Source organism: Anguilla anguilla, chromosome 15 (genome assembly GCF_013347855.1).
Source record: "Anguilla anguilla isolate fAngAng1 chromosome 15, fAngAng1.pri, whole genome shotgun sequence".
NCBI lineage: Eukaryota > Metazoa > Chordata > Actinopteri > Anguilliformes > Anguillidae > Anguilla > Anguilla anguilla.
In genome coordinates, this window is record NC_049215.1 from 18,013,402 (window position 1) to 18,024,203 (window position 10,802).

The 10,802-nt window shown below is 48.4% G+C and overlaps 2 protein-coding genes across 2 annotated transcripts; both read right to left on the minus strand.

Moving 5' to 3' along the window:
• Positions 1-914: 914 nt before the first annotated feature.
• LOC118213770 (sodium/myo-inositol cotransporter-like) lies at positions 915-3,029 on the minus strand. The gene has a single exon (XM_035392928.1). The coding sequence runs from the start codon at positions 3,024-3,026 to the stop codon at positions 915-917; it is 2,112 nt and encodes a 703-aa protein (XP_035248819.1). The 5' UTR covers positions 3,027-3,029.
• Positions 3,030-5,152: 2,123 nt separating this feature from the next.
• LOC118213769 (piggyBac transposable element-derived protein 4-like) lies at positions 5,153-7,915 on the minus strand. The gene is made up of 2 exons (XM_035392926.1): positions 7,490-7,915; positions 5,153-6,816 (listed from the first exon to the last, which is right to left on the minus strand). Exons 1-2 carry the CDS (start codon positions 7,702-7,704, stop codon positions 5,166-5,168), a joined length of 1,866 nt encoding a protein of 621 aa, XP_035248817.1. The 5' UTR covers positions 7,705-7,915; the 3' UTR covers positions 5,153-5,165.
• Positions 7,916-10,802: the final 2,887 nt, after the last annotated feature.

A 10,802-nucleotide genomic window follows, 5' to 3' on the forward strand; every position in this document is an offset into this window, starting at 1 on the left:
CCAAATATAGTAAATGGATTTTCGCTCAGTTATTCCCATCTTCATTTCTCACAATTTAATCAGTTTCTTCTTAGTAATAATTGGATGCTGAGCAATTAACCTTAACAAAATTAATAAATTAAAGGAGCAAACGTTAATTCGCTTTGTAATTCATAATACAATTCAATGCGTACAAGTAATTTACTAGTAAAATCTGATTTTTGCTATCCTGAAAATATTTTTAGGTCTAGGTCTTAATATTCTATTAATATTAAATAAATACCACAGGGGAAAATCAGTACATCTTGTGCTTGTTCCAGCGCTGCAGTTAAACCCCGAGTCAGTAAAGGCTTCGGATACTCGCACACACAACAGATTAAACAGCCAGGGACAGTAGGATAATACAGAAGTACCGTGATACGTAACACAAAACTATATGTGTCATTATAGTCAAATGAGGATAAAAAGAGGCATGGCCAATTGAAATGAGGGCTTGATCACAAAAAGGACCCCAATAAAGTGCATCTGTTCCTGTCCTGTCACATAGTGCTGTAGCAAATGAGCGTTTCACGCAAACACATTTTACTTACGAGAGCTGCACTCAGAGTGAACAGCAGAAAGTAAGGCAGGTTTCACATTTTATCACTTCTGATAATAGAAAGCTACTACATATATATGCATTTGGCCATCAATGACAACGGATGTTTCAGAAACACTTTTGGTTAGAGTGTAAGAAGGACTTTAAGGACTTCTCAGTTGCTGCCATTTCTCCCCGCAAAGTGACTGCGCCGTAACTATGGAATGAAGTAAGTCTAACGATGGCGATAAGAGTCCCCCACAAAGCTTTAAATTTAAAAAATCCCCAATTAGTCAGCAGCAAATCTTTACAAATGTGTCTGTAGCATGAAGTCAGCAGGGTCAGTCTGGCCAGGCCTCTACAGAGAGAAAAAGATGAGCATGAAGAGCCCTAAGCAGCACACCATCAGAAGGCCCAGGTTCAGGACCAGTCTGACTCTGGGAGGCTCGTAAAGCATCTCCAGAACCAGGCGCCTGTCCTCTTCCCGGGAAGTGTTGGGCAGGGCGTCTGCGGGTGAGGCAATCCTAGCCGGCTCTCTGTAGCCGCAGAACCAGTCCAGAGCCTTCAGGCACCTCCCTCTCTCCCTCACAGCGCCATCGCTGTCCTCACGGTGGTCCAGGTGGGCATGGCCGTTCCCGTGGTGTTCGGTGGGGGCGGGGCTCTCTGGCCGGCCTGAGGGAGAGACCAGCAGGACGATGTCGGCCGGCCCAGTGCCTCCCTCTGTCTGTGTGCTGGAGGGCGGCGGCTTGTGGGGCCTGCTGGTGCCGTTACAGTGGGTGACGCTCCCCTCCTGGTATCTGATTGGCTGCCGGCCCTTGCGCCGCAGCCCCCACAGAGTGGTGCTGCTTACCTGCTCCTCGCTGGGGGGCAGGGTGCACAGGCTGACCCCCACCACCACCAGCCCCGACACCCAGAACAGCCCGGCCGCCACGTACATGTAGTGCACCCCGCTGATCAGAGCCGGCCGGTCGTCAGGGCGATCGCAGGGGGGCTCCCGGTAAATAAAGGCCAGGACCAGGCGGGCGGAGCCCAGCACGAAACCGGTCACGCCCCCCCAGAAGGCCCCCGCCTCATTACAGCGCTTCCAGAACACGCCCAGCAGGAAGAGGGCGGCGACGGGCGGGGTCAGGTAGCCGGCCACCTCCTGGATGTACATGTACATCTGGCCGCCCTGCATCTGGACGATGACGGGCACCCAGGCGATGCTGATGGCCACCATGACGACCACGAACAGCCGGCCCACCACCATCAGCTCCCTGGAGGAGGAGCTCTTGCGCACCATCTTGTACACGTCTAGCGTGAAGATGGTGCTGGCGCTGTTGAAGATGGAGTCCAGGTCGCTCATCAGGGCGGCGATCATCACGGCCATCATGAGCCCGCGCAGCCCCGCGGGCATCACGCTCATCACCAGCCGCGGGTACGCCGTGTTGGAGCAGCCGGCCTGGCTCTGGCACACCCGCAGGCAGTGCTCGGGCCCGATGCAGGCCAGCTCGTCCGTGAACAGGATGCGCGAGATCATCCCGGGGATGACGATGACGAACATGGGCAGGACCTTCAGGAACCCCGCCATCAGAGTGGAGCCCTTGGCGTGGGCGATGTTTTTGGCCGCTAGCACGCGCTGGACGATGACCTGATCGGCGCACCAGTACCAGATGGATGACGGGGTCTGGCCCAGGAGGAACCCGGGCCACGGGAGGTCTTCGTCCAGCGGGCCGCGCAGGACCTTCAGCGCCTGCGGTTTGGGGTGGATGCGGCAGGTGCTGCTGTAGGTGAAGTTCCCGGACGCCAGGATGGCAGTGACGTTGGGGGTGGCCAACATGTACTTGGTGCGCACCGCCTCCAGCCCCCCCACCTTGGCCAGGCTGATAGCGGTCAGGGTGAGCGCGCCCGCGATCATGAGCACCGCCTGGAGCGTGTCGGTGTAGATGACAGCCGCCAGCCCGCCAGTCACCGTCAACACCGCGGTCATGGCGATCAGCAGGATGACGGACAGGTACAGGTCCCAGCCCAGAGACTCCTGAATGAAGAGCGCGCCCGAGTACAGGGCCACAGAGAGCTTGGTGAAGACGTAGAGCAGGAGGGAGAGACCGGCCAAGTACATCTTCAGCCGTTTGCCGCCGTAGCGCTTGGCCAGGTAATCCGGCATGGTGTACACGCCGGAGTAGATGTAGACGGGGATGAAGACCCAGCCCAGCAGCTGCAGGACCAGCAGCGCATTGAACTCGAAGGCTGCGACTGCGTAGCCGCTCGCCGCTCCAGAGCCCGCCAGGCCGATGAAGTGCTCGCTGCCGATGTTACTGACAAACAGGGACGCGCCGATCACAACCCAGTTCATGGAGCGCCCGGCCAGGAAGTACCCACGAACCGTGCTCCGATTGGCCTTCCACATGGCAAATAGGCCAATGGACAAGACCAGCAGAAAGTAAAGCACCACAACAGCAATGTCTGCAGCTTCCATCGAAGGGCCCATTCTCACAACCAAATGCGGATCAAATCGGACTAATATGGCAGAAAAGGACTACTGTACTGTGAATTGACATATAATCAATAATAAGAAAATTAATATGACTCCATTGATGATTTTAAGCCTGGTTAAAGTGCTTTGTCCTTTGGCATGCTGTCTGGAGGAAACGGTAGTGTCCAGTCGGGTCAAATTCAATTTTTGGTTAGATAATCCATCACCCATGTGTTCTGGAGACACACAGGGGATATTTAGGAGAGTTGGTGGCTTCAGTTCTAGTAATACGTAGAGTAACACTCCTGCAAGACAGAAAAGACAAATACAAAGGTTGCATTCGATGCAGAGCTGACAGTGGAAAGATGCAAGACTGCAAAACTCTATCAGAAGGGAGAGAGAAAATTCTGTTAAATCATGAAACTAAACACAACTGTTGGTTTCACTCATTTTATTAACCGTAAGCAATACAGATGAAACCGCACAGTGAAAATAACAGTTTCAAGGTAACACTGCATGTTTCTAAACAGCCTATTAATCATCGTTTTTGTTACGTCAGCACTGTAACACTCTATTGGGTCAGGGATCAAATTATGGCAGACACACAGCGACGGATGCCCTGCATTTAGGCCTTAAAGGGTAAGCACCACATAATGACATCCCCCAAAGATAATAGACCAATGCTTTTTAGAGAGATTTTACCATTAAATTAAGCTGAAATTGTTGTTAGTAAGGATACAAATCTGACAAATTGATCACTCCTGATGTAAAAACCTGAAGTCACATCAGAAAAGTATTTCTGTGATGTGTGACGTAATAGGTGGAAGACAAACGGCTCTGCTATTATACCTTTAGCTAGAAAAGATGACAGAAATGAACAGCATTGAAATATTCAATTTTGGATCAAAGGACATTATCAGTGACTCAGATTACTCTGACTCTAACAAGTCTGTAGAGCACATAATTGGTTATTCTGATTGGCTGTATTGCAGTAGTCTTTCAGGTTTGAACCAGAGGTGATCCAAGTTGGAGGATTCTTCCCAAAGCCAACAACTGGGGCATTTTTTGGGAAATTTGCCTCGCCCATATTCATACGAGATACCAACTGCGAGCATCCCTATGCATCTAGAATAAAAACACAAAAAAGGCTGTAAGCTAACACTTTTAGCTCTATCTGTGGCTGCAGATGGACAGCTGAAAATTGACAATAAGGTTTTCTTTGGTTGATAAATCACCTTGGTTTTCTACATTTAATTGAATAGGCAGCAAGCTCTGTCGCCCTCAACATGCGCAGTAGAGTCTGTTTCCAGTTACTTCCTAGACTTCATATCTTCGTATCTGGCCCCTCCTACCCTCTCCAAGTCCTTACGCTCTATGCTAGGACTAGTCAACAAATACACAGCGAGCAGGTGAGCATGTGGTACCTTAACGCGGTGCTTGGTCACGGAAGACGTTATAAAAACCTATTGCATATAAGTTTGATAACTATTCAACGCAGAAACTCAAAGTTGTCTCCAAAGCCGGTACCATGTACCCGTATCTCGCAATATAAGCACTAATCTTAGGTTAAATTAATTTCCCTTCGACAGTAACCTGGAGAAAAAATTGTCCCGGCTGGGATTCTAATGAACCATAAACCACGTCCGATTGCTTGCCAGACGTGGAAAGTCCAGGGGTCAGAAAGTAAAAGTCCTGTCATCTGTTTCTTGCACCCATGAACTCTGCCAGCTGGTTTCACGAATTACTTCTCCTGGCTGACGAATTGTCCAATTATCAAAACCAAGTGCTTGTAACAAAATCACTGGGATGACTTTTAGTTTTTGAACCTGGATTTCCCACCTCTGGTACTATCATAATTATTTCCAACGTTACTAGCTTGAGCTAGCTACCCCTACAAACCCCAGCCTGCGAGAAGCGCGCATCAGTTAACTTGACTAACGACGTGAGCTACATCCTGGTATGCAGAGCATCAAGGAAACTTCTAGAATCACATTGAACGTGATGCTACTATTTTCCGAATTTCTGAACAAGAACATCTACGCTGGGTAGTCTATCGATGGCTATGTCTCAAGCGACGCTAGCGTATTTTAAATTAACTGTAGCTGGGGTCTTACGTGTATACACCATTATTTTATATATTTTGTGTATAATCTTTCAAAGTTGCAAGTACCATTTTGCAAAACAGTTCCTGTCTGGCTGTAAACACAGGGGGACATCACACTCCTTGCACTTCCATGGAGTGTTCTGTTTTTTCCCGAAGTCCATCCTGCAGAGTTTGCATGTCTTGCGACCAATTGAAGCCACCTTGCTGGCATCCAGAGTCTGTGAGGCTGTAGGCACAGGCACATGACCATAACTTTCCCGTCTTGTTACATTAGGTGCCTTCTGTGAGACGCCACACAGCTGCGCAGTGAGCTCCTCCATGAAAGCCTTGTGAGGCATTGCTTCCTGTTCTCCCAATGATGACAGTTCTTTATGTAGGATGTATGCATTTGTGGCAGCAATGTCCAAGAAATGTAAAAACAATTTCCGGTACCATCTCATTGTTTTGTGCTGTGTTGTGTAATACTGTATCAGTTGGTCAGACAGATCAACACCCCCCATGTGTGCATTGTACTGGATGATAGGTGATGGGCATGGAAAGTTCTTTGAAATCCAGACACCATCTTGCTTCACCCTCCGCTGTATTGTGTCCCCAGTGAATGCTGCATGGATGGTGGAACAGACAGACACCTCTCGTGTGTCCATCCACTTCACAAAAACCAGAGGACCATCCCTTATCCACCGTAAAGCTCCTCTTCCTGACTTCTTAGTCAGAGCATTACATGCAGTGCGTGGACATTCCTTCCTGTTCTCCCTATATGTCCCACAAGCACCAAAGTTTTGTCCATACAAGTCCCTGAAGAGCTTTGGGCTCGTATAGAAATTGTCCATGTACACATAATATCCGGAACCCAAGAATGCACGATTCACAAGTGACATTACAGAGTTATATGAAAGTCCTTGTCCTGTCTGAAAGCTGTTCTTTCCTGTGTACACAGCAAAATCCACAGTGTATCCATTGCTGGAGTCACAAAGCACAAACAACTTGAAACCCCACTTTCTTGGCTTTTCTTTCATGTACTGTGTCATACCAGTCTTTGCTTTGGTTGCTACCATTCTTTCATCCACTGCAAGGTTCCTGCGAGGATGATAGACGGCTTTGCAGGCATTCTGAATTGTGTCCATGAGAGGCCTGACCCGGAAAAGTTTGTCATGCTGCGGTGTGCCACGCTTCCTGTAATTTTCTTGGTCCTTGTCTGCATCACTCATGTGTACATTCCAGCAAATAGTTCTGTATCTGTCCCTTGTCATTACGGTTGCTGGGAATGAGACAGAGAAAATGCTACTTTGCCGCCAGTAATCTCTGATTTGGTCCAGCTTTACCATGGCCATGTAAAAAATCAGTCCAATGTACCTGTAGAATTCCTCTATCCCAATGTCAGTCCATTTATACTTGCTCCCTTTTGCTATTGCCCTGGCAGCATGCTCGTTGGTGTTCTTGCACAGTGTCCTGACAGCATCTGTAGAGAAAAATAGTTTGAACAAATCCAGAGGAGTGTGGGCTTCTGCCGAGCTCAGCTGCACTCCAGGTTGCCGCGCAGGACGGAAACGCATCACCGGTGGGGCCACATCAGCAGATTTCTCAGTTTTCCATGACCAAGCTGGCTGAGCTGCTTGCTGCTTGCTGACTGGTGTCCTCTTGCCACGCTTGCGTCGCCTCTTAGCAGGTGGTAAACTAGGCCGTGTTACCTGATCAGCATCTCTGTAAATGTAATAGAAACAAAATTGTTAGGAAATGTGACATCAAATCAAACTTTATTCAGCACATTCCCATCAACAACAATGTGATTTACAAAAAAGGGACAAACCACTAACTAATGAAAACAAAACTTAGAAAATGTGGCAGTTATATCTTATACAAATAACCAAACAAACACAACCAGATGCAGAGAGGTAGCCTATAATTTTGAGATGCAAGGGTTAGTGTGGAAATTTACAAACGCGCATATTACTCGATATTCCTACAAACACACACATAAATCGCAATACAGTACACATATTTACAAATAATAAAAGCTATCAACGAAACAACATTAGCTAAACTCACGCAACTCATAAATAATGCCTCAATCTGAAATAGGTCTTTTTAGCTAAGTGGTTAGTTTATTTCCCGAACTTACATGCAATATGCTAATATCGATTGTGCGAGGACACCCAGTTTTAGAATCCTAGCCACGCCAATACACGCCACGCATAGGTTATTTACGTACAGTGATCAAGTAAAATAGTTACAGTGCAATTTTTTGAGATGCAGTATTGAATCGTTCGTAGTGTGGGAATTTACAAACGCGCATATTACTGGATATTCTTACAAACACACAGATAAGTTGCAATACAGTACACACTACCAATATTATCGTAAGAAATACACTTTCTCATGAAGTTGATCCTCAGCTGGATCAGTTCGCAGTTCGAAATGACACCGTTCTTCATCAGTGTCAGCTTCAGTGTCCGGACCTGATGAGTTCGCGTCTTCATGGTCGCTCTCCCACAAAGCATGAAGAACATCCAGTCCAGTCATTCGTGCCATTATCCGAAATGAAATGTAAGGATTGCCCGAGAAGACGTGGGCTATGCTTCTGTGTGACATTTTATCCTTGTTTACAGTAGGCGCTCTCGCACATCAAACGCATCGCCCCTCCCCTGCCATCGATAGCAATTAGCATGTCATTATCTTGTGAATGTGGTCTGGGCGTACTTACTGCCGAGCGAAAATCACATATTAATGAGAAAGACTTAGCACATGGCAATGGTCTGTTTGATCTCATTTTAAATAGCATAAAACAATTCATATTATTTTGTCAATGGGCACATTGGAATGCCACGATTCTAAGGTTCATGTCAATGTGTTTGTTGTGTCCGTATGATAAAAGCTTGCGAAGTTATTCATCCAAATAGCAACAAAATCTTGTCGAGCTCCGCCGGCAGAGCTCTCGACCCCAGAGGGTTAAACAGAGTGAATGAAAGTAACATTGCACAAACAATGGCCATGGGATGCACAGCCTATGTTTTGGGCATTATTAACGCGATTTTACACTAATATTTCCAACTGTGACATTAAGCCGCCATTCGGAAAAAAATGCAGCCGGCTAACGCTTTCAAAGTTCAATAGCTCCCAGACAATAGGGCCTAGGACCATCAAACCACTGCTAGAGTGTTCACAGACTGAGCCCCCGAGAAGCAGAGCCTATGCTTCGGGCGCAACTACCGCGCGCGATTTTACACGAATATTTCCAACCCTGACTTTAAGCCGCCGACCGGAAGAAAATGCAGCCGGCTAACGCTTTCAAAGTTCAATAGCTCCCAGACAATAGGGCCTAGGACCATCAAACCACTGCTAGAGTGTTGACAGACAGCGGCCATGAGAAGCAGAGCCTATGCTTCGGGTGCTACCACCCCGTGCGATTTTACACGAATATGTCCAACCCTGACTTTAAGCCGCCGACCGGAAAAAAATGCAGCCGGCTAAAACTTTCAAAGGTCAATAGCTCCTAGACAATAGGGCCTAGGTACATCAAACCACTGCTAGAGTGTTCACAGACAGCGGCCCTGAGAAGCAGAGCCTATGCTTCGGGCGCAACTACCGCGCGCGATTATACACGAATATTTCCAACCCTGACTTTAAGCCGCCGACCGGAAGAAAATGCAGCCGGCTAACGCTTTCAAAGTTCAATAGCTCCCAGACAATAGGGCCTAGGACCATCAAACCACTGCTAGAGTGTTGACAGACAGTGGCCCTGAGAAGCAGAGCCTATGCTTCGGGTGCTACCACCCCGCGCGATTTTACACGAATATGTCCAACCCTGACTTTAAGCCGCCGACCGGAAAAAAATGCAGCCGGCTAAAACTTTCAAAGGTCAATAGCTCCCAGACAATAGGGCCTAGGTACATCAAACCACTGCTAGAGTGTTCACAGACAGCGGCCCTGAGAAGCAGAGCCTATGCTTCGGGCGCAACTACCGCGCGCGATTATACACGAATATTTCCAACCCTGACTTTAAGCCGCCGACCGGAAGAAAATGCAGCCGGCTAACGCTTTCAAAGTTCAATAGCTCCCAGACAATAGGGCCTAGGACCATCAAACCACTGCTAGAGTGTTCACAGACAGCGGCCCTGAGAAGCAGAGCCTATGCTTCGGTCGCTACCACCCCGCGCAATTATACACTAATATTTCCAACCCTGACATTAAGCCACCGACCAGAAAAAAATGCTGCCGTCTAACGCTTTCAAAGTTCAATAGCTCCCAGACAATAGGGCCTAGGACCATCAAACCACTGCTAGAGTGTTCACAGACAGCGGCCCCGAGAAGCAGAGCCTAAGCTTCGGGTGCTACCACCCCGCGCGATTTTACCCGAATATTTCCAACCCTGACTTTAAGCCGCCGACCGGAAAAAAATGCAGCCGGCTAACGCTTTCTAAGTTCAATAGCTCCCAGACAATAGGGCCTAGGACCATCAATCCAACTGCTAGAGTGTTGACAGACAGCGGCCCCGAGAAGCAGAGCCTATGCTTCGGGTGCTACCACCCCGCGCAATTTTACACTAATATTTCCAACCCTGACATTAAGCCACCGACCGGAAAAAAATGCAGCCGTCTAACGCTTTCAAAGTTCAAAAGCTCCCAGACAATAGGGCCTAGGACCATCAAACCACAGATAGAGTGTTCACAGACAGCGGCCCCGAGAAGCAGAGCTTATGCTTCGGGCGCTACCACCCCGCGCGATTTTACACGAATATTTCCAACCCTGACTTTAAGCCGCCGACCGGAAAAAAATGCAGCCGGCTAACGCTTTCAAAGTTCAATAGCTCCCAGACAATAGGGCCTAGGACCATCAAACCACTGCTAGAGTGTTCACAGACAGCGGCCCCGAGAAGCAGAGCCTATGCTTCGGGCGCTACCACCCCGCGCGATTTTACACGAATATTTCCAAACCTGACTTTAAGCCGCCGACCGGAAAAAAATGCAGCCAGCTAACACTTTCAAAGTTCAATAGCTGCCAGACAATAGGGCCTAGGACCATCAAACCACTGCTAGACTGTTCACAGACAGCGGCCCCGAGAAGCAGAGCCTATGCTTCGGGCGCTACCACCCTGCGCAATTTTACACGAATATTTCCAACCCTGACTTTTAGCCGCCGACCGGAAAAAAATGCAGCCGGCTAACGCTTTCAAATTTCAATAGCTCCCAGACAATAGGGCCTAGGACCATCAAACCACTGCTAGAGTGTTCACAGACAGTGGCCCCGAGAAGCAGATCCTATGCTTCGGGCGCTACCACCCCGCGCGATTTTACACAAATATTTCCAACCGTGACTTTAAGCCGGCGATCGGAAAAAAATGCAGCAGGCTAACACAATCAAGGTTCAATAGCTCCCAGACAATAGGGCCTAGGACCATCAAACCACTGCTAGAGTGTTCACAGACAGCGGCCCCGAGAAGCAGAGCCTATGCTTCGGGCGCTACTACCGCGCGCGATTTTACACGAATATTTCCAACCCTGACTTTAAGCCGCCAACCGGAAAAAAATGCAGCCGGCTAACGCTTTCAAAGTTCAATAGCTCCCAGACAATAGGGCCTAGGACCATCAAACCACTGCTAGAGTGTTCACAGACAGGGGCCCTGAGAAGCAGAGCCTATGCTTCGGTCGCTACCACCCCGCGCAATTTTACACGAATATTTCCAACCCTGA